Source organism: Copadichromis virginalis, linkage group LG7 (assembly GCF_057382275.1).
Source record: "Copadichromis virginalis isolate Kocher_CV1m ecotype Utaka linkage group LG7, C_Virginalis_male_GT1.1, whole genome shotgun sequence".
NCBI lineage: Eukaryota > Metazoa > Chordata > Actinopteri > Cichliformes > Cichlidae > Copadichromis > Copadichromis virginalis.
In genome coordinates, this window is record NC_140624.1 from 10,671,875 (window position 1) to 10,695,877 (window position 24,003).

The 24,003-nt window shown below is 38.6% G+C and overlaps 1 protein-coding gene across 1 annotated transcript; it reads right to left on the bottom strand.

Moving 5' to 3' along the window:
• Window positions 1–246: 246 nt before the first annotated feature.
• On the bottom strand, window positions 247–23,444 carry sema3ab (sema domain, immunoglobulin domain (Ig), short basic domain, secreted, (semaphorin) 3Ab). Its single transcript, XM_085461660.1, has 17 exons — window positions 22,696–23,444; window positions 14,552–14,712; window positions 14,047–14,109; window positions 12,077–12,196; window positions 11,162–11,252; window positions 10,265–10,384; window positions 9,410–9,552; window positions 8,152–8,266; window positions 7,986–8,055; window positions 7,725–7,869; window positions 7,398–7,617; window positions 7,181–7,272; window positions 7,035–7,076; window positions 6,425–6,582; window positions 4,938–5,005; window positions 4,072–4,217; window positions 247–3,119 (listed from the first exon to the last, which is right to left on the bottom strand). Exons 1-17 carry the CDS (start codon window positions 22,811–22,813, stop codon window positions 2,592–2,594), a joined length of 2,400 nt encoding a protein of 799 aa, XP_085317786.1. The 5' UTR covers window positions 22,814–23,444; the 3' UTR covers window positions 247–2,591.
• Window positions 23,445–24,003: the final 559 nt, after the last annotated feature.

Here is a 24,003-nt window from a genome sequence, read left to right on the forward strand (position 1 = left end):
TTTTTTCCATTTATAAAAGAATATGTGCTGTGATAAAATAACCACTAGAGGGCGGTAGTACAACACACTTAATATTTTGTGGCAGGCTACGCTGTCACACCCTCCATGGGTGAGTTTTGGCAACTTGTTTTTTCTCCTCCTCATTTTTTTCTTTTTATAATTTTTGTCTGAATTGCATATGTCGAGAGTCCAAGTTGAAATGTTTGCAGCTCATGTCGGCATGCAAATACAACAGCTAGGCTTCAGTTAGAGACTGTAGGGGTCTAATGTTTTATTCACAGCACATCACCCATCAAGGTTTTAATATCAACTTACAGTAACTCTACTGCCTGAGGCACACAAGAGTACACAGCTTCACTTTTTCAATACACACCATAAGAGGCACTTGGGCTGTCTTTTTAAGCAACATTGATTTTTAATATCTCTTATGTTAATTACTTCAGCTATAAATCATTAATTAGTCAGTTTTGTATGTACCATACAGCAGTTCTTGTCTGCACAGAGAAAAGACAAGCACACCATTAAATGAATCCCAATATTAAGGATACGTTACATGAGGGAATAAAAGTTTTCCTCATTACTATGCAGATGTACCAAAAAGGTATTTCAAGATCTAATCCGATCATCTACACTACACGAGCTCGCTATACCATGCAAGCAGCAGGGCATAGTATATTAAAACAGATTTAATGAAGCTAGCATTTTATGAAAAGACATTTATTAGATCAGTAGAATACATCAGCATCACCATCATCATGCCAAAAAGCAGCAAGAGCAGCACTTCATTTCCTCAGAGCCACTCCATGTGCACTACAGGTCCCCCACATTTTCTCTTTATAATCATGATCTTATCATATATGCACATTCACAACTGGTGTTTAACTTGATTTGTGAGCCTCACATTTCTTGAGGCTGGCCCCAGCTGTTTCTCATCTTCCTCTGTCTTGGCTTCCAAAAGCAGATGAAGCTCACAAACACACAATGTTATCTGGCATACTAATGTGCTGCAGAGTTGAACTGGTTACTGTTGTTCACTGGTCTGTGGCCATTTTAATCCATAGAGATTATGTTTAGTTCTTGTTTTATATCAAGTATACAATTTAGAGTCCTAACAGAAATAGTATGTACAGCTTTCGAATAATAACTACCGTCCACTAGATAAGCAAACAATTGAACTCTACAACATCAGACTGGTTATCAATGCCATAGTAAAACAGCAACACTACAATAGCACTGACATGCACTAGCACATACTGTCATATTTCTCAAACATATACCATAGTATTTATATTTACATGGTGTTCACAGCTACATTCCAGGTTTGTGTTTGCGTGGATATCGTTTAACATCATATTCAGAAAAAAGACTGTCACTGCTCTGTGAAGAATATGGATATGAGTCAATAAAAGGGAAAAATAAAAGTATAGATACTGGCTTATTGCTCAGTACATTTGATATGTAATGCATTTGACACTGAACAAAACTTGTGATACTGTACTTCTAGTTCTACTGCAGACAATACAGTTATTTGATTAGATTGGTCCTGCAAATCAACTTAATCAAACCAAATATTAACCTCCAGGAAGCCTCCTGCACATGAAAAAAAGGAAACACACAATGTACAGAACTGTTTATCAATAAATACACAAGTAAAGGAGACAAAGTGTACACAAGGTACAATTAAATAAATATGGAAGAACTCAGAATGAGATTTGGCATACTGAAACGATAGAGTTGGCAGCCATCCATATACTGTGAACTGACACTTAACTTTAAATGTTGAGGCTAGAAGGAATCTGATAACTACAAAAAAAAACAACAACAGAACAAGTCTTTGTTTTGGAAGATTATCTAGGGGTAGGACACAGACATGTACAAAACCTCCTTGTTTACAACAGCTTTTGACAGATATTTTTTTAAAAATAAATTTCTACACGGGAAAGCAACATGAAGCAACTTGATAACTACAAGCATTCCCTTTCAGATGAGCAGATGTTACAGAATACAGTATTTACACATTTTAGTTACTTAATTAGTTTTTTTTTTTTAATGAATGATAAATGCTCCTCTGGATTTCTTGCAGTGATCGGGCATCGTGTCCTTTTGATGAACTTCATGTTGTTGTTGTTGTTGATGATGAGTCTTTTAATTTTCAAGACTTTATTCGTATAATCTCAGCTACTTTTGTTTTGTATTTCTGCAGCAGAAATTATCGGGTGTTTATCTGCACTGACAGTTAAAAGCATACCATGTAACTGCCACTGTCAGATCCACCTCCACTAGAGTCTTTAGGGTGGATATGTCACTCTGCAGTATTCAGACCGCATGAGCCAACTACGATAACATGCTCCAATGGTCTTGCGTGATACAACATCCTGATTCCTGCAGTCCTCCATACTGGTGAACTGTAAACATGGCTTCCCACGCACAGAACACTCCAGCTGACACTTCAGGGTAGTATCTACTTTTTGAGGTTTCCATTCTTTGTGGAAGAAATCTGTGTCTCAGAACAGAGAATAAAAACAGGATGAGTTTACTGAATGAGAACTGAGTGTGGTTAAAAGTCTGTGCTAACAGTCAAGGTTTGTAAGTCACACACTGCGGGGAGCCCTCTCCAGTTCATGGGTCCTGCGGTTGCGACCCTTTTGCCTCTCTTGCAGGTGTTTCCACTTGGCTGCCAGCCCTTGAGCATGCATGTGGTTGCGAGGACTCGTCGCAGTCTTCTGCTGCTGTTGCTGATGTAGTTGCACTTTCTGTACCAAGTGAGATTTTTGCCTCTTGTGCTTCCTCTCCCGTTTCCAAACTTGCTCGCAGAACTCGTCCACACTATTTAGAGTTGGGTGATTGACCAAAGAGAGGAAGTCCCTGTACCACAGCCTTTGATTGGGAGTTTCTCTAGAAGAGGAATATTCATGGGCAGGGGCACTAGCTGCTTCTTCATCACGATGCAGAAGATCTTCCAGACGCTCCGTGTCAATGACCTCTAAGTTAACTTTTAGAACTGTCTGCATGAAGCCATGTTCCACTGCCTGGCACAGATAAATGCCTGAATCCTTCTTGTTAAGTGCGCGAATCAGGAGGCCCTGCTCGGTGTGGATAAAGCGCTCCTCTGATTTAATCTAAAGAGTGAAAGAATCAGTGATGAGAGAGGCAGAGTGAAGGACAAAGAGAAAAAAGACAGAAAAAATGCATTCAGAATCTGAAATCTATTATCATATTATACTGTCCAAAAAATCAACTATAGTATTTGATTTAAAAAAAAAAAAAAAGGTAGGCGACAGGTATGTGATTCAAGGACAACCTGAGATAATAAGAAATATAACAGATACAGGTACTTCTACACCGGTGCACTGCATGATTGTAATTATGCAATTAACATTCAACAATGGTCTAGTTTGGCAGTATGTATTAAAATGCTGAGCAGGCCCAGTTGATTCTGAATTTGTATCAAGATATCAAATAGATGTAGATACAATGTAAGTGATTTTGGAAAATAATTAGTTACTACGACATGGAGGGCTGGAGCCTCAGTCAGAAATTGCAGTAGATTTTTTGATAACCATAAAGCATTTCTGTAGGTGCAAAGTATTTGCAAAACGGTCAATACCTGCATCAGTTTTTGGGGTTTTTTTGGTTTGTTTTTTACAGTATAATAGGTTTTGGGGAAAATGCACATGGAGTATAGATTTGAGAAATCATCTGTGATGAAAAGGAATGAGTCCTTTACTATACAGTGACTATATGGTAAGTAGAGTTAACATCAAAACACCAAATACATTTTAAGAGAAGGATGTTCCATCCCTTTAACGTTCCAGTAGCCAAGGAATACCAGCACTGATTTGACAGCATATGGTAGTTCAGTACTTTACTGAGTACTTAGATACTTAGTCTGGTTGTTTTATTGGGGTTTTTTTTGTCACCTGTATTATGTGTTACCTAACGCAGTGTCTCTTTCTTTTCTTTATTTACTTTCTATCAAGACAGACTGTATCCGAGTCAAACTGATCCAGATGCAGTCTGAATCTATTTTTCTGAAATGAAACACATTATGTGTGCTGTGATGAAGCCCACCTCTTGTTTGTGGTCATCCGTTGTGGATTGATACTGCCAGTATGTCGTAGCTCTCTGGGACTTTGGACTACACTCCAGGAAAGTGCTGCTGTTCTCCACACCGTACACAGTTTTATCCTGGAGGGTTGACTGCCCACTTAACTCATCTGGGAAAGAAATGAATTTTGTTTAGGTATTGCAGGTTTTGGCTATGTGATTTATTTACAGACAATAAGTTAGAAATATTAACTGAAGGTTATTCAGTTACTGACATTCACAAAATGTTCTCCTTTCTCATCATGCTCAGTCACAAACAGCATATAAAGAGGCAGCAACAACAACAATGACATTTACTAGTCAATATCTGGGTTGTACATACAATTAAATATATACGCCACAATTTTTATTAAGGTTTTTTTTGTAGTGTCTGGTTAAACCTTGTCAACTTGGAAGCTTTTGCTAACATTTTCTTCTTTTGTCTATTTCAATTAAAGAAAGAGATGTATAATTAAGATAGTGAGTAAGTATAGTAGACCAGTCCTGCTTTTGGACTAAGTACAATTACAGTGCATTAGACTGAAGGGTTTGGCAACAGAAAGCAGACTTGGAGGATTCTTTAATGTGTTAATTACAAGCTTCACGTCAACTGACCTTAATCTTTAAACCACCAGAAAACACATAAAAGACGTAGATACGACACCACACACATTCAACTCTACTATCTTCTCCACCCTTTTTGAGCAGGTCAGGAAAGGCCAGTGTCATTTAAATCTGATTATAATTTGTTTTAGCACATTCTTTTGGATATTGAAATGTTATTGTCTACATTACAACATAAAATCTTAATTGAATGATATAAAACATGTACATATATCGAAAAAAAATACCATGGTGTTGCAGATCTGAGCACTGTGTGAGTGGGTCTCCATTCCTGATATCTTGCCTCCTTGTTCTCCTGCAAAAACACACAGACAAAATTTTTTTATACACACACATATATATATAAACATTTTCCCAGGTCAAAAGAAGCAATGATTGCATGGGTGTGCTAAAGAAAATAGGTGTTCAGTCACTTTGTATGTGTGTGTGTGCATCTGAATGAGATTTGCAGAGATTTGCAGCTGTACTGGTGGCCAACACAAACAAATAAGCATCATTCAGCTTAAAGCTTAGCAGGAAAGCTTTAATTATAGGGTGTGTGACACAGGAATTCAAATTAATAAATCTTTCTAGCCTGTCATCTCTGTCGGTTTCACATGGAAAAGAGATAGAGTTTCATGTTTACTGTCAAGCATTACCATGAGAATATTTCAACCAACAACAATTTAAGCAACTATGGAGACACCAAAGCAAACGGAAAAATAATTCACCTTTGTTTCCTCATGTTCCAACTCAAAGTTTTTATATTGGTGTTTAAAAAATATTAGAGTCGAATATAACACAGGATGGAGCTAGCATTTAAATCAATAAGCCCCATGAAGCTATGAGTGGGCGGCTGCACAAAAAGCACAACCACACAAGCGCACATCAATCAGTCCACGTCTACTACAGCATAACCAAACCACCACCGAACCTACCTCACCCCTGGTTCACCCAGGCAGCCTCCAGACATCACTGACACTGGCTCTCATTTGCAGTCAACACATGAGGCAGTTTATATTTCTAGTTTTGTGCTAGAAACAGGATCCTGTACCTTCAGGGGATTTTGGCAAATACGCAAAGCCTGCACTAAAAGTGCACCCTAGCTCTAGTGCTGAATTGCGGCTATGTCCTCAGTCTATTCACATAATCAAGTTTTACCTCAAAGAAGTATAGACCATAGATTTAACCAACACAGTTTATTAAACAATCATGATTAAAACCCTAACAGGACAACACTTGTGTTTTAAAAAAGCAAGTTGCTCTAATAAAATATGCTGTATTTATGTACATGCATGACAATATATAAAATGTTGTATGTGAATTGTGCTGTTGGAGCATCATTTCCATTGGGGTGAAAGTCAAGCAGGCCATTTACCAATCGGAAGGTCGTGAATGGATTCCTTGGCCACTCCAGTCTGCCTATTGAAGCATCCTTGGACCAGATACTGAACCCCGAGTGCCCCTGATGCCTACATGTGACTGTGTATGTAAATGTTAAACAAAGCTCTTAAGTATGGAAAAGAGTGTGTGTGATTGGGTGGATGAGGCTAGTAAAAAGCACTTTGAGTTCCCAGTTAGAGTACAAAAGTGCTATATAAGTACCAGTCCAGGACATTGCAGGCAAACCTAAACTTGCTCTGTGTCTTACAGATCTGATTAGCTGCAACGTAAAAGATCTCAAGCAGCTTCAACACACTGGCAACATGTTAAGTATGACTGTGAAATTCACTACCTCTTAGCCATGGGAAAGTATCTGGAGCATTCTGTGCCATCCCATGCACAATAAGGGTCTCTTGCCAAGCAGCATTCAGCACAAGCCTTCCCATAAACCTCACAACGATGCAGAGGCATCTGCGAGACCCCGATGTCTGAACCCAGGTAGAGTTGTTGCTGTAAACAGAAAAATTTCAAATATTTGTTATTTTATGTCTTAGGAGCTTTAGTTTTGCTACTAAGTCTGGGTGGGCAGTGTGGTTTCATTAACTACTTTTGTCTCAGATGTTGTTTCTCAGTAAAGCAAGAAAAGAAAGATAGATACATTTTACTACAATTATCAATTATCCTGCTCATTTTGTCTCATCCTGCAATTTCAGTTGACAACCCAACTGTTGCGACAAACCCAACAATCAAGATTTTTCTGTGGCAACATGCTGTTGTTTAAATTGCGCAGACAAGCATGTCTTTGTTCTGTCTTTTTACCCTGAAGCAAGATGTGTCACCAATAAGAGAACGCTTTCTCAGGACGGTTTTTCAGACACACTTATATAAACAAGAGTCACTTGTTTGTCATGAATGTCTACAATATGACAGCTGTGTAAAGTTTAATCATAAGCAGTCTCTACCTGTTTTGTAGATAGTTCCATAGCTGTAATGGCTGCAGGCTCCTGTAAAATATAATAAAACAAAAATAATTAAAAACAAACAACAGATCTTTCTGATTTGATATTCTCCAAAACGAAATAATATGGGTGATGGGAAAATAGCCTACTCTGAAAACGGTCATTTCTTCTAATAGGACTTCCTCTAAGTCATGCCAGGAGCCTCTGGGGATGGACACCACTTTCAGAATTGTTCCCGCATCTAGGATATAATGAAAGTACACATTTTAGGTCAATACTGCTTTGTAGTTCCAAGCGATTCCTTACTACAGTATGATAATGTTTAGTTATAAATTACATAAACTTTATACTTTTTATTTGTTTTACCTGTGCCTATGAACATAACATCGTAAAGGCCATCTTCTGCCTCGACTTTGTCCACCACTATCTGGGTGAACTGGTAGTCCACATCTGTTTTGACTATGATTGGTCGATTATTAATGGGGTAGACAGGGTTGAACATGGCTGGATGGCTTCTGGCAAACTGCACAACTTCATCGGGGAGGTCCTTTGTTGTGTCAAATCCACCAAATGTCTTGCTCGGGCACTGTGGGGGCAAATAAAGGTAACAGTGTCTGTTACATTGTTGGTTGTAAAGAAGCAAGAACTCACAAGCTTCAGTACATCCTCTTGTAAAGAGGATATTGTACTCACTGTGCCAGGTCGTGGATAGGGAACACGTCCCTGGAAGGGCACCCACTGATAGCTGGGCCCATCTCTGTGGGCGTACGGACCCAGGAACACTCTTCTGATGTCTGTCATGCTGTACATACACACAGCTGAACCTTTGAAGATGTTGCTAATAGAAGAAAGAATGAGACAGAAAAACACATGTAATTTTGAAGTTACAAATCGTGTATTAAATGGACATGAACTACTAAAAACCATTTAACTACTTCAAATGAGCCACAGTACCTGGAAGTAGTGAATACTGCATACACAACTGGGCTCTTGGGATCTTTTGTGCTCATGAGAAAAACATCCTCTGAAAGCCAAAAGAAAAGGCAAGACGTAAAAAGACATTGTGCAAATATTTCAAATTAAGGAAATAATATGTGGAGGTTTGGGAGCGATCACTTACGTAATTCATCAAAGTGTGTGTCTATTCCATTATTCCCGGGCACAGAGCAAATAAGTCGAGCTTTCAAGAAGGTTGTCCATTTATTTACCAGACTCCTGTGACCTCCCAGGTCATTCTGTTGGACATGGCAAAATTTTTTTATTGTCTATGCTTAGTGATACTGTCATTTTCACTTTTTTAACACTGTTTAAAGCATACTAAAGACACAATACTAGCATTCATGTTATTATTATTATTATTATTATCATATTTAGTCTCTCTATTTCCTATTTTTTATTCAGTGAATGCACAGTAAACTCTCTGTACAAAATAAACTACCAAAAAAATTCTATAACATATTAAACAAGTCTAATAAGCATCCATGTTTGGGTTTTTAAAATGTATTTCTATATTTATATGTATATTTTTATATATATTTTTGTGAATAATGCAATTCTAGATGCTGTACAAAAAGAGGACAGCACATATTGAACTGTTTGTTCCAGTGCACTTCTTAATAATATGCATCTCTGTGCCTTACAGGGTAGTGTTTGTCTTCATGAACATAGCACAAAAACACAGACGCACAAAGCTCTGGCTCATAAAAATGGATTTCACTTTGTGTTGATTTATGGCAGTAAATTATAGTGTATCCAAGACATGCATATGCTGGAGTTAATACCCCATTTTACATAATGGATGGCTTGTCTTGTGTTGAAGATAGCAGATTCTTGACATTCTAGATAATCAGGCAGTCATGAAGGAGGCATGATGTGCAGCTAAACAGGGGTTTGAGGCTGACATCGCTCACTGATCTGCAGTAAGCTTACTGAATTCCTGCTAAATGAATAAGAAATGGATTTAGGCTGTGAAATTTGATACGAGGCCAGTTCTTTAACATAACCATCCCCTGGAGCTAAAGGCCCAATAAGTGCCAAAGCTTGGCATTAGGATAACAGTGCTGCCATTGATGGTGTGTTTGCCTCTCAGGTTCTGGCGACATTTGACATTTCTCTCAGGTTTCTGTCTTCCGGGGCAGTTGTACCACGCAAAACAAAGCCCACTCTTCTCCAGGCTAAAAATAATCACAGATAACAGCTCCTGAAAGCTACCATTATGAAAGCCACTCAGACACCCGTCAAGTGTTTTTTCCAGATACAGGAGCTATTTCACATAATGCTGGTGTGAACGTGTGTGTGCCTTTGTCTCTCTGCTATTGTGTATATTGGGATTTTCCTTTGTAAAGGCCATCCTGCATGTCCTCTGTGTGCGTGCGTACTTTGCAGAGCTGTCCGACGCGAGCATGTGTGGCCTTTCCAGTATGCTCTCCGTCTATAGCATTTTCTCTGAAGAACAGGTAGATTTTGTCATCTTCTGGGTTGTCACTCTCTGAAATAAGATGAATGCCTAAAAACCTAGGATCTGCAAGCGACAAAGACACACACAAAGTCAATGTTAGTTTTTGTGTTTCTTAATCTGGAAAAAACTGCTCTGTATCTAGTTTTAAACCAAGTGCTAGATACTGTGTGAGAGTTTAAAGATGCTGTGAAATAGCAGACATGTACTCAGGGACTTCCCTCTATAGAGCCTGAAAGGCAATAACAACACTTAATATTAAATTTCACAACTCCACTGGAGACGGGCCAGCTAAATGAATTATGTGCTTCTCGTTCTTTGTCTGGACTGCAATATTTTGAGCCATGAGCAGACAAGCTGCAGCACCTTAGCTGAAGCAGAATATGATGAATTGGAATAATATTAACTGGTGAAAAACAGTAAGTAAAACCTACATTTGAAAACTTGAGGTATGCCATTCCATCAACAGAGATGATAGTTCCGGTTATTATAGGTATTTCTTGTATATTTTTCTATATTTTTCTTATATATTAGCACTCAGGGTAGTTTAATTTAAAGTTGTTTTAAGGTCAAACCCCTTTTTTTGTAGTACCAAACTGTGATAAATGTAAATCAGGTGATGATACATTGAGATCCATGTCCACGAGGAGATCAGTGACGAACTCTGATCATATCTGAGCTCAAACAAAAACACAACTGGGATCAAAGAGTCAGCTTGCAAAATTAAAAACAAGAAAAGTACTGTATAATCAGAAGGGATTTTCCTCATCTCTCTCACCATTTAACCATCGGGAGTCATGCTGCTCTGTTCTGATTGGGTGATGCTTTCCAAGAGTGCGAAAGATGGCAAAGTCCCGCCCCATGAAATCAGCTGATGTTCCTGCATACAGTTCTCCATCTGAGATTAAGAGGAATAAACTGAGTTAGCTTAGTAATGTCAGATGAGTAAACAATCTTTAGGGATTTTTCCCCAATGATGAAGGCATAAAACTGAGGGATTGTACAGGGGCTTGGCAGTATAGATAAACTTGGAGTCCTGAGAGAAAACAGACAGTGACAGATGTGATGAACATCAGGAGTGTGAAATTGACATTAACACCGTAGGCAGGGCTAAGAAGGGAGGAGAGAGAAGGATGAATGAATAGGTCAGAGGAGGAGGGACAGGACAGAGGTGTGAGATAGGACGAGTACATAATAAAGCTGGTGAGAAAGGAAAGAGAAAAGGGAGCAGGGATTAGGGGTGATGGGCTGGAAAATGGCCATCTGCTAGGTTAAACACTCAGATGTAACGCAATGTGACTGGCAATGATTGGAGTAAGAGAGAAAAGGCATGCTCACATAGTTCACTTGCCAAAAAAATGAGATTCTATGCAAAGAAAAAACTCAATAAAGTGTCACTGACCCCACACCCACTACTTAAATGATGTATAGTCACGGTGAAAAGAAGTTTACAATCGTGCCAATGAGGGGTTCCCAGTGCTTAAATACAAAGCTGCTCCACTTATAATGAATGAGAAGAATGCCTGTGTTCTGTTATTTGCTTTTACTTTGCACCCTATATATCTGCTGCAATGACAGAGCAAACCAGTGGGTGTATCTTAACTTACTTGTTTTTATATGACCTCACTCTAACACACACAGACAGACAGCGCAGGGTATCCGCTCTTAAACTCACCAATTAGCATGGATGCAGTGAGCAGCTTGGGATCATAGGGACTCTTCCCACGCCCATTTTCCACGTGGGGCTCAAGTCTGAAAACACTGTCCTGTACATAGTTGAACAGACAAGCACAGAACCTTCAGTATATCATCAAGTATCAGCTTTTGGAAAAAGTAGTTTCCATTTAAGTGAAAGATTTCTGGGAAAGTCATTTTGCTGTCAGCATTTCACAACTTCCAGAACGGCAAAGCTAGAGAGACCACAGGATAGTATTTATGTTTTGTTTGTTTTTTTTGTTTTTTAGTCCAAACTATTTTGGAAATATTGCGACACGATGCAAAAGTTGTTTTTGACAAATACTTGTGTGATAATGTTAGAGACTGTAGATATAATATATAATATCAGTGTTAGTCATTATGTAAAATAGGTTCAGTTTAAAATATTGAAGCATTTTGAAATTTTTACAGAACAAGTATTAAAACAATAAATTTCATTTCTCTCTAACTCTGTGACACCAAAGGACGCCCTACAGAGGAATTTCATATTTTGTTCATGATTTCTACACACGAGATAGATGGATTTCCTGCATCTAATTATCTGTAAATAGCTGTTTAATGAATTGGAAATTCACATCAGTCAGACTCAGTGACATTTGGAGGAGAAAAGAGCGCGCATTAGACTGATGCACTGGAAATTCGTCAGACTATGAAACCCTGCGTTTCCACCTCATTTTGCTGAATGAAAACCACTTTTTATGCACTTATATAATCATCTGTTAGAAAGACAATTCTCTAACCCTCATGGCCACTGAGAGCTTTAAATACTTATACTTGATATGTCAGGAAACTCAGCTTTTATATTCTAAGGGATTATGTGTTTGATAGAAATTGAAATTGGAAACTTCAATGGAGGTGTAGAGTGTGCCTGTACCTCTGATTTCTTGCCCACGTCCAGGTAGGAGCACACAGGGTGGAAGGCTCCTGTCCCACACACATAGACATGGGTCTGGTTGAATGGCTGCAGCACCTTCACAAAATTTGAGCATTCTCTCTGATGTAACAAAGACAGAAAACAGTAAAATTATTATTTTTTTAAAGTGTCATTCAGAACAGAGTGTCATTCAGAAAAATCCAGTGCCTGCATAAAAAAGACTGGAGACAAAAACAGAGCAAAGCTTAAAGTAATCTGCTGTATTTCCCAAGAGAGTGACCCATAAACCCTACCAGTGTGCCGAGTAATAAATCTGGAAATAAAATTAAGAGCCCACTAAACACTGTCATCTGATTCTGTTTTTTTTTATTACATACTGAACTCAAAAGTCGAAGAAAACAGTGTGTGTGTGTTGTTGTGTTGCACAACTGTATATGAAATATTGCATTGCTCTGCAGCCATATGCCACATTTCCTCGTGTTCTTGCAGCACATGCCTGAGCGAGCCTGACCTCAAATAAAGCTGAATGTGTCACCACATTTTCACAACAGAAAATGTAAAAAAATAGAATACTGCCACAAATTATGCATGACTAAGTTATCTGGTTATACTAGGTCACGAGCAGGAAGCAGCACTGTTTTGCTATGACCCTGACTGACCTGACATTTGCTGTGATAAACTCGTAACACTTGTGCTTTTTAACTTGTACTTGTCTGTCACACATATCAGACCTTCCTGCTTCTCATTGACTCTCCGTTTCATCTTGTTTGTTTTGATTGCATTAAATAAGATTAGTGAACAGACTCTTCATCTCCCATTAATTCTTACTCTCCTCCAACTATATAACACAGAGACCACCCCTCAGGATACCCTATATATCCATGACATAATGTTTATAGAATAAAATAACACAAAAGACTTTAGTACACTTCAAATCAGCCACACAGAAGGGCTGATGATCACAGGTACAGCTGATACACATCCAGCATTTCCATGATTTTACATTCCAGCCTTTTGCTTCAGGGCCCATTTAGAGATAAAATTCATAACATAGCTTACAGAGAGCAGGGGCACAAAGTTTCACCACATCACAAAAGCTATTCTAAAAGATGTACAGAGTTAAAAAAAAAAAAAAAAAAAAAAAGGCCCTGAATGTAAATGCCAGAACAACTTGGATTTGTTTAAGACCAGCTTTAGTTGGGAGCAAAATTTTAGAAAGTATTTTCATCCAGAGAACTCTATAATCTAAAATTATGAAATGTTGTGTTTTATCCACAACTATGCTACTGTAGGTTTCAATATATGAATAATGTGATTTAATGTATTGTTTCTGTGGTTTTGTATGTGCTAGTTTAAAAAAAAACAGTCCCACAGAAATTATATTAGTAATGTAATGGGATTGGGTGACACTAGTTTGTCTTATTTAAATTTGGCAAATTAGTAGTCTTTCAGCTTCAAAGGCCTCCCTTGAGGTTAGTCTGTCAAATATTAAAGCAGAAACAGAGGAAAAACAAAGCCCAATAACACTGGAACACTACTGTCTGTGATCCCTGAATATATGGAAGTACTGGTAGTTATTAATAACAAAGAAATGTTATACCTAAAAGTACGTTTTTATAGGCTAAAACAGATCTTTTAAGGAGGAGAGAAATTATTATGGTCTCAAATATGGCTCTGAGATTATTATCAGATCTATAGCGAGTCTTTGAGTTGTCCATATAACATATTGTCAACAAACTGCTATAAACAAACTGAAAAAAAGAAAAAAATCTCATATAATCTATGATTAAAATGCCATATAAAAAAAGCTCATATAACCCCAGTGTAACTCCAAGGGTGATTTGCTTTGAGACCTGCAGAACTGCACATTTTTCATCGTATGAGAGAACAAAGACATTTGAAAAAATTAGTGGGAGTAGAGGGGCAAACTGCTGACACCCACTTAAAAGGTGGATGGTTTTAGCTCTTACCGAGAGATCTTTTCCTGCCCACTTGCATTCATCTCTTCTGGTGGAAGAAGCTGGCCAAGGGATCTGCAACATAAACACAGTTCCTGCACATGTTAGAAAAGAATTACCCCCACACAAAATCAATTTTACAGAGTCAGTCGAAAGAGGAACAGCTTGTGTGCATGGATGTGTATATATGAGAGTTGAAGGGGTCACATTGCGATTTGTTATCCACTTTGTTTCGGTTTATTCTATTATTCATCCAGGTGTGCAGAGAGCAGCTTACATGCCTGGCACAGTGTGTGATCGTGTGCAACAGCCCTGCTCTGAAATATTCATGAGGCACTTTTCGGTAGGAACAGAAAAGAGATTCCCAAGACACCTGCGCCCCTGCCTGGCACTCTGGATGGAGATGCACGGATACGAGCGAGATAATAAGTCGGTCAGAAACAGCAAACACACATGGAGTCTGTCGCAGAATGCATGAAACCAGTCATGCAGTCTATAAATTATAGGCTTCAGCTACCTGTGCAAACTCTTTGCTGATATTGAGAAGATTAAAAGAGAAGATGTGGTCCTTGGCTCCAACTACTAGTCTTCCTTTCTCTTCATCCAACAGGAAGGTGTGGTAAGCCGAGCTGTTGGGTAGGCCTTCAAATGTCACAAGGTTGTTAGACTCCAACATGTCTGCAAAGAAAAAATGGAAAGAAAAGCAGGAATCAGCATAAAATATTCATCGAAATAAAGGGTTTGTGGATTTGTGTTGCATGAAAGTCAAATCTAATTCTCCAGATCAGTATATTTTTCTGAAATTCTATTACATTTTCAGTATCTTTTTGCTTGACCACTTGCATGTCTTTCCATATCTTAAAATCTTGCTGCTATACCTCTATTCCCCACAGCTACACTGAGCCAATTTAATCAAATGATATTGAGTTGTTTGTGCTTGTATCACCTAAGAATGCTGTTTCCATTTTTATCAACCCCTTTTTTTCACTTCTTTATATGTTTTGATTTTTTACATAAATGTTATTGCTTCCCCTTTTCCTTCACAAATTGCTCTCATAACTAGAGACTATACAGCTTGGCCTAGCTGACAGATAGTTTAGAGCCTTTGCCAAGCCAAATTGAACTCGGCAGGTAAAGCCAAATCTGGGAGCCAATAATCAGACAGTCTGCGCTGAGAAGTGACCTTCACCAAAGCAGCCAAGCAGAACTTTGTACACTCAGAGTGGAAAACTGTGGAGCATTTATAATGTCATATTACTCTGCTAATATTTCATAAACCAAACTGCAAGACTACTCTAAACCACATAAACTATTAGCAGACTTTATTACAGGCTACAGCTCACGTTTTGGACCTTAACGCAATGGTCTGCCAAGTCTAGCAGCGACATTTGGTTTCCCAGCAGAAAGCCAGACTTGACACAAACACTGAGGATCTAATTACTGTAACGACCTCTAAAGGTGGCACTATGACTGTAGTATTGTAACACCTTTTGTGTAATCTGTGTAGATACACACACAAACACATGCACATATTAATTCTTTCTCCTTCTCACATTTTGTTCTCACCAACAAAGTCCAACCACACCATGGCCCCCCTCCCATTGACCACCTACACAAAAGGACAGAGAGTTATGGGAGCAGAGGAGAAATGGTGCCTTCCTCTCTCACTCTCTCTTGCTTTCTCATCCTCGGTGAGGCAAACAACAAAAAACTCTCATGAATGCTTTAGCAGGGAGAATGCCCCTTCTCTTAAGTGTGTCAGAACCCAAGAGAGTGAGAAGACACAAGCTAGAGGGAAACTGGTACGAGAAGAAAAACATCAAAGAATAGAGGGCATTACACTAAATGCTTTTAGGGTGTTTTTCTCAATCATAAATTCTAATTTTATTAAGATTTTTTAGGTTAAAACCTACATGGTCATGAATATTGTGCTATGGAATCTATACATTATTTACCATTCACCTAGTCCAAGGCTGCATGGGTTCGTACAGTATGAAGTTTAAATTTAATGGAAACATTACCATATGTGTATATGTCTGAGATATTTGCCTAAATGCAAATTCAATCAATATTTTGTATCACAGAAGAAGCCAGATGGCTGACATTAAGGGGGTTTGGAGGGGTGGATTTATGGGTATAGTCTTGATAGGGGGGCAACAATATCTACATCACAGGAAAAATAGATTGGTTTGACAAACTGACCGACAAACCTGTCCAGGCCGTACCCCAGTTGGGATAGGCTATCCACCAACACGTGCTGGATAAGTAGAAGAAAATGAATGGACGAATGGTTTGAAGAATTTAAAATAGTATTAAAAGGTGCTGAAAGACACCTGTGAAAAAGAAATGCTACAAACAGACAATCCAGTTGCCTGTTACATGAAGACTTACTTGTCCTTATGTGATTTTGGTTTATGTATCATGGCATTTTTATAAACATGTGCCTAATTCACACACACACACATGGACGCGCACATGCACACACATGCAAATAACAGTACTCATTGGATGGTAATACAAATAGACTGACACCCTGTCATTATCGCTGTCTCTGTAATTTCGTTTGTTTCCTGTTCCTTAATGCAAACTGTGAGAAATTTGGAAAAATCATAAATAATAATAAACTAATCTTTCACTCCACTCCCCACTCCACAGTCTTATTAAAAAAAATCTAACCTTGATCTAACAGTCCCATGAGTTTCCATTAAATTATAGAGAACAGATATTTTCTGGTGCATAACCGACTGAATCTAAACCCAAATGACACAAAGCTTTAATACAAACCACTGTGTTCAACTTACAGTCATAATTATTTGTTAAATAAATGCTTTTTGTTGCAGTTTGTGAAACATATCTTTGTAAATCATTTGTTTTCTGTTGCAAGATTGATCTAGTTGAATTTTATTGAACATATTATTTTGAAATATTAGACATTTATTTCATAAACACAGTTGGAAAGAAGATTAAAGTCATAAAAAAGTACAGTCGAGCCCGCTCTGTAACCATGGTGAGCAACCATTAGTTGATCAACTGTAAACTCTGCACTGCACAATAACATCTGCCTGCTACCTCTGACCCTTTTTTACCTGTACCGTAGACACATTCGTGTGGGGTATGACAAAGACAAAGTCAAACCAGAAGATGAAGACTTATTCTCGTTCTCAATGTAAAAAAGCACAAAAGGATGTCTGTGTTATTTGTCATTAATAATTAGCAGTAGCAGTAGGAAAACTACTCTTCACTTTTCCCTAAACCACATCACTGTTTGACAGCAAGGGGAATGGCATCACAATATCCACCCACCAGATACATACAGACACCCACACGCACACATCTTTGGTTTGTGGAAATTGTCTATGGGAGTCGTGTCCATGGCAACAGACCATTCAACAGAGACTACAGCTAAGTTATTAAAAGCTAATCATCCAGAGACAGATACTCTGTGGGTATTGTGTGTGGATCTGTGTGTGTATGTATGTTTATAGAGCATACTGTGCTGTGTGTTATTGGAAAGAAAAATGTGTTTACGAGCCACACCGGAGGTAGTAGCCTATACATGTCTGAACTGGTGTCCCCTCAGGTCAAATTTATGTATACATTAAACGGCACTTGTTTTTTTTTTTGTTTTTTTTTTATTCTTTCCTGTTTAGAGTTTGATACTGTGCTATACAAAAAATGTTTGGATGCAGAACAATAGAACAGCAGAGAGAAAGAGACAGACATGCAAAAAGGAGAATCAGAATCAGAATACTTTATTGATCCCTGGGGGAAATTATTTAGAATGTGTGGCCTATTAGAGATTTTATGTTACAACTGACAGATAGATTAGTTAAAAAAAATAAAAATAAATTCTTGTTTCTCCAGCAGTTTTCTACTTCCTCCTGCTCTCTCTTTTTCTTCCTTAACATTGCTTGGTAAAAGACAAATGTACTAACTATTCTCTTCTGGGTCAGGGACGGGGAGTGCAAAAGAATGAGTTAGGGAACTGGAAAGCAAGCAAGTAACAGACACAAAGGGAGAGCGAGAGATGGAATAGATGCGAAAAATCAACAGTCCCATGTGAGACTGATAAAAATAAACTCTTTTACCCTACATTCTGTCCATCTTTCTCAACTGGAGGGCACGTAGAGTGTTATCTAAGTGCTTCCTAAGAAAAATACACTTCTTAATAATAACGCACACATGGCAGCATAACGCACTGATGTTTGGCCCCGGTTCAGTAGCTTCACTGATGTTCCTTACTCGCACGACTTGTTGTATTGTTGTACACTGTCAAATCCCAACATATCATATACACTCTCCAGGTGTATACAGTTACTGATTCACCTATGCCCAAGGGTAAAAAAACACAGCTTCAGTCAAGAAATTTGCTCAGTGTCAAACAGAAATGAAGGCAGACACTTAGTCTTGCTTTATTGTTGTTGGCTGAAAGAAAAATGGTTTTGAACTTTTTCTTTTTTTGCCAATGAAGTTATTTATCAAACTTGACAAGACTGATTTCTTCAGAGCTGAACAAAATCAAATGTAGTAATATGTTGTTTTTGTAGTTAGAACTTTGCAAAATTAAATTTAAACATTCAAGTAAACATGAAAACAAATGCAATTCTGTAGAATGTAGCATATTGTAGAAAAAAGAACATAATTTTAGTTTAATCCGATATTTTCAAATCCGATCTGGGTCACTTTCGTATGTGGTATTGAATCCGATACATATCTGATGTTTTAGAAAGCGACTGCTGTGTGAATGGTCAGGTCGCATTAAATCTATCTTTTACGTTACTGTCACAACACAGACGCCAATTATCAGCGCCGGAGAAGACATCGCGAACACTTCCTGGCCATCCAGTGAAATTGTTGGGAAGACAACGTTGGAGAAACGTAAACATTTTATTTGTACTGTATAATCTGAAGATTCTGACAGAAATCTGCAACTATCCTTTGAAGCACCGCTCCTCTCTAAAACAGCAATAATGATAATTATTAGGCCATGTAAATAACAAAATAACATTATAACTTAAAGCAAAATTGGGAAACGTAAAGTCCGAAACAAGTCTTTATATTAAGGGCCATCAGTCAAACAATATTGTTTGCTCTGGGTCTAAACAGAGTGCGTTGTGTGTGACGTCTTCTTTTGCGCATGCGGGCCGCTTTGAGGGTTCACACTAGAGCGCGTTTGCTGTCGCATTTTATTTGTAGTGTGAACAAGCAGACAAAAAAATCGGATTTGATCAAAAAATCAGAATTGAGCATTAAGACCTGCAGTGTGAACGTAGCCTAAATTACCTGCCCAACATGTCTTGAAGTTCTCCAGAGGCCTGGGAATGAACTAATCATTTGATTCAGGTGTGTTGACACAGGGTGAAATCTAAAACCTGCAGGACACCGGCACTCGAGGCCTGGAGTTGCTTACCTCTGGTCTAGCTGATAAATGATTTAGTTTTGGAACTGCATCCAGAAATATTGATTAAACAGAATTAGCAGCCACTAAACTGATTCTGTGACTCCCTTCATATCACTGGAATACTAAAACCCAAGCTCTTCCTCTTTCTCTTAGTCCATTTTGGTTTCTGAGACTTTCAACACATGCCCAGTAAACTGAACGAATGGCTTGTCTTGGTCACCCAATTTGAGTTTTCTGCATGTTTTCTGTATTTACAATTTAGAAATAAAAGGACCCCAAATTACTAAAATATGAGCAACTTCAGACCCTCCATGTTCATACTGATAATTCCACACCCTTTTAAGATGGTAGTTACTTTGTAGCTCTATATCTCACTACAGACACATGTAAGTCAGTAGACACAGGAAATTTTGCAAGCAGACATCTTCCAAGTTAATCTTTCAGATATAGATTAAGCTAAATGAACACTGCAGAATAAATCATCCAAATCCAGTTAGAACAGAATACTGAGAACATTCAACTGAATGTATGGGATACCTTCCATGGCCATTCAAGGCCAGTCAGAGTTTATATTGTACACACCCCAAGAAACCCAACTCCACTCCGAAGATTCTTAACATGCTTATGGATTAAAGGCCTTTAGGAGAACTTCTCCATTCTCCAACTCTGATTAAAAGTCACACCACAGTGAAAACAAGAAAAACACCATTTGAAAAAAAACAGATGAAGTATGAATGCTGAAGAGATATTTTGTGGTTAGTGAAACTAAATGGTTTCTAGTGTAGCATCATTTTTCAGTTCTTTGCTCCTTTTCTGTCTTGCTATCCAAAGCAGGACTTTGTTGTGCTCCTCTGAATGCATTTGCCTGTACGTGTGGCTGCAGATATGTGTATGTGCTTTTGTTCAAGCCGTTGGCTCAGCTAAAGAAAGGGGTGGACAGGTCGGGGGAAAAAAAAAAAAAAGAGTACTTTTGGCAGAACACCCACATTCTATAAAACTCAAGTACCTTCTTTTTTTCTTTCCCTGGACAGTAAACAACATGTGCTCTGCTGCTTGTGACCCATAAACTTGAGAGCCATATGTTTAATCCCTAAAGGGCCCATTTACCCAGAGGGTGTGAATCGATCTAACATCAATTCATGCCAAAGTATAACATATGTAAAACATTCATGGTGCTTTATGGTGTTGCCAGCACTGTAGGTCCATGGCCTTCTACTCCTACTTCTTCATCATCAACTAGTCACTTAGTTGTTGATACAGTTGGACCTCAGCTCATGTTTAGGTAGCCATGGGGTACCACTGTTATCTTTCCCCTGCTCCATTGCCCTTGTGCCCCTGAACCCTTGCTTTTAAAGATCTCTTGGAAGTTTCAGCAATGTGTATATGTGTGTGTCTGTGTGTGTGTGTGTGTGTGTCTTGGGGTGGGGGTGGGTGGTAGGAATTGGTAGGTGTGTCTCAGAGTAATTAACTTTGTCCACTGGGGGGTTCATACTGCTGTATAGCTACACCATTCCAAGATAAAACTTTCATTCTACATTCAAATGAATGAAGTCTGCAAGAAATCCCAAAACACGTGCCAATGTGAGACCTGCATAATCAGATGCATCTAATTTGACCATAAACAGATTCACCCCTTGTTCCCGGAGACCTGTAGGGGTCAGGTTTTCTTCACCTCACAGAGCAGTATCTCACTGATCTGACACTGCTTCCTCAGGACTGGACAACTTCTCAGACTGTTTAGGCAGGTACTGCTCTTTAATCACCACAGTGAACAATCTGATTTCCTCCACGAGTAAATGTACTTCACCTACACAGGGGTAATACATAATTTATATTATGGCATACATTATTCATAATTCAATAATCCCATGTCACTTGCCTAATGGGACCTACAGTGGATAATGTTAAAAATTTTTCTGCAGTATTACAGGAGCAATGTTTCAACCACAGTGCAAGCATGAAAATGATACCTGCTCACTCTCCTATTATTAAGTGCATGCTAAGCACTAAATACAAAAAATGAAGCACTGACTCCTCATATGGGAGAGGTGCAAAATCCAAATTAGTACTAATAGAAATAATAATTATAGAGGTGACTGCAAAAAACAAGCTTGCCAGACTGCTACCTGAGGATCTAACTTGAAATAGAGATATCGCCACATGGGCGTGTTACACCAGTCTGACAGCATGCGGTTTTAAATGACTGATACCCTCACAGGTATCATTTGCTATCTACAGATGGTCATGCATTTATGTGCGCAAGTGTGCGAGCATCGTTGCATGTGTGTGCATGTGTGTGTGTTTATGTATGTGCATACTTGTGTGTATAATTATGGATCCCCCAGTGCTGAGCGAGAAACATTTCTCTTTGGGAGAGCCATCTGCTGAAACAGACCTGCACCATTCATCCTTAGTATAATTGCCATGCAGGAGAGAATTGAGTGGAAAAATGACATTTAGGAAAAAAGGAAGCAAGAGAAGGATAGATGAAGCTCAGTTGCAGGGGAGCCCATATCTGGCACTACTTTTATTTCAAAACTGACAACAGCAGTTGATCAAAACAAGGACAGAGAGGCAGAAAGAAAGAATGCATTCTCTAATAACCAGTTCATTTATGCATGTGCATTAGACTTGTGGACTTTTACTAACAAGCTGGCAAAGTTACCTTACCTAATTTTATTAAACTGTTTTCTTCGCTGGATTTATATCATATAATATGTTTTATACTCATTCCTATTTGTTAGTCTCAGCTGATTACTGAGTCAAGACAGAAATATTTTTAATGGTGCAAAAGCTTTCCATGACAACACCAGAGTTTCCCGGCTACAGGTAAATTAAACATAATTGGATATAAAAAAACTCCAAATAGTATGAATGCAGGTCTGTAAAAAGACTGAAACCATATAAAACAAATATGCACAACCCTCTTAAAGCCAGAGCCTAAACCTGATAAGTCATAAAGTTTACAACCTTGTAAAGAATTTATGTACTTGTTGTTTAATTTATGTATATAGCATTTTCAGAAGTAATCATAACTAAAGCCTCATACAGACATCTAGGGACTCACAGTTACTGAAACTTTCTATAGACACTGCCTTTTTTCAGTCGCTTGACCAGCACACTATACGTGCTGAAAGGATTGGAACCTGCGTAAGAAGGAGGTAAGAGTCTAAGACATAAGATCTACCTCAGACAAAAAATTTAAGGGCAAATCATTTAAAATAATAACATTTGAAGACAATAAAAACTCACAAACGCACCTTTATAGGAGAGTTTTAGCCGGGGGACGTTGTTCTTGGTCTGCTGGGCTCCGCTGCCCCCCGTATTGAGCAAAGCCACCCCACACAGCAGCATAATGCTGCCCCAGAAAAAGCCCATGATCCTGGGGCTATAGGGGCCAGAGAGTCCTTTAAATACCAAACTCCAGTGCCGAAAGTCTCAGATCTGCTTTAAGTTCTGGTAAGAAGAAGAAAAAAATTGTTTTCCAATAATTGTGAAAAAATGCTGACGGGTCAGTCCAGGCTGATTCACAGCAGGTCTCGTTCACTGCCAGATCCAAAACCCTTTCCTATTCCAGGGGTCAAAAGACAAAATTAGAGTCCAGCTCAGACCTGCAAAGCAGAGTTGGGGGTTATGGGTCAGTGTTACTGCAAGTGAGCTTCCCACACCGATAAGTCAATGCTAAAGTTAACCAAAGTAGGCCCACACTAAATGCTAGGAAGAGCAAGCAGGTATGACTGCCATACTTTTCTGCCCTGGTACCTGACCAGTATGTAACCCAGTGAAAACAGCCATCTGCATTATCTACCTCTACAGCTACCTTTAGCTAAAAAAAAGAAAAACAGTTCCACTTTGTTTCAACTGTTAAGCCTGTCTGCCGGATAATCATAATCTTTAGTGGCTTTCTCTTTTCCTGTCCACTGTGATCCTGTCTGCCACTCTACCTAAGACTCCTCTAAACTAGTTCAGCCCCACTCAGCGCAGCTCTGCCCTGTCCCCACAGCACAAGGCACACAGTGCAACTGAGAACAGCTGAGGCAGACAGCGCAGAGTGAGCGAGAGACAGCGAGAGAGGGAGTGAGAGAGAGAGAGGAGAGAGATTGAGAAATAAGGGGAGTGTGGTGTAGGCGGGAGAAAGTGAAGAAAGCATGAGAGAAATGAAAACTGTGAGTTGGATAGTAGAGAAAAGGTTAGGGCAAGCCAAGAGGTTATGAAGAGTGAGAAAATAGCAAAACACAGCTGATTATTACAGTGCAGTGTTTTGAGCAAACTGCTTTGTGAGAATTTTTTAAAATGATTTTTTATGCTTTGTTCATTTTTAACTGCTGTATTTTTATACAGATAAGACTTTTAGATTAGAATAATATGGCATCTTCAACACCTTACAAAAATAAGCCCTGGTTCAATACAGGTGAGCGCAAAACTGTTTGTAGATCTATTACCCTTTTGGTCAAACATGGCATTATTTATGCCCAAACTTACATTTTAGATAATCCCTAACTCTTTTTATTTTACTTATATTGTCTTTTGCAAAAGGTCTGTACTTATATTTTTACAGTTATCACTCA

Coding starts and splice junctions, on each gene's coding strand:
- sema3ab (XM_085461660.1), bottom strand. CDS start 22,813: ATGGGCTTTTTCTGGGGCAGCATTATGCTGCTGTGTGGGGTGGCTTTG. Junction 8,056..8,151: donor CACACACTTTGATGAATTAC/GTAAGTGATCGC, acceptor TTTGGCTTTCAG/AGGATGTTTTTCTCATGAGC. Junction 5,006..6,424: donor TACTTTCCCATGGCTAAGAG/GTAGTGAATTTC, acceptor GTGTTTTTGCAG/GAGAACAAGGAGGCAAGATA.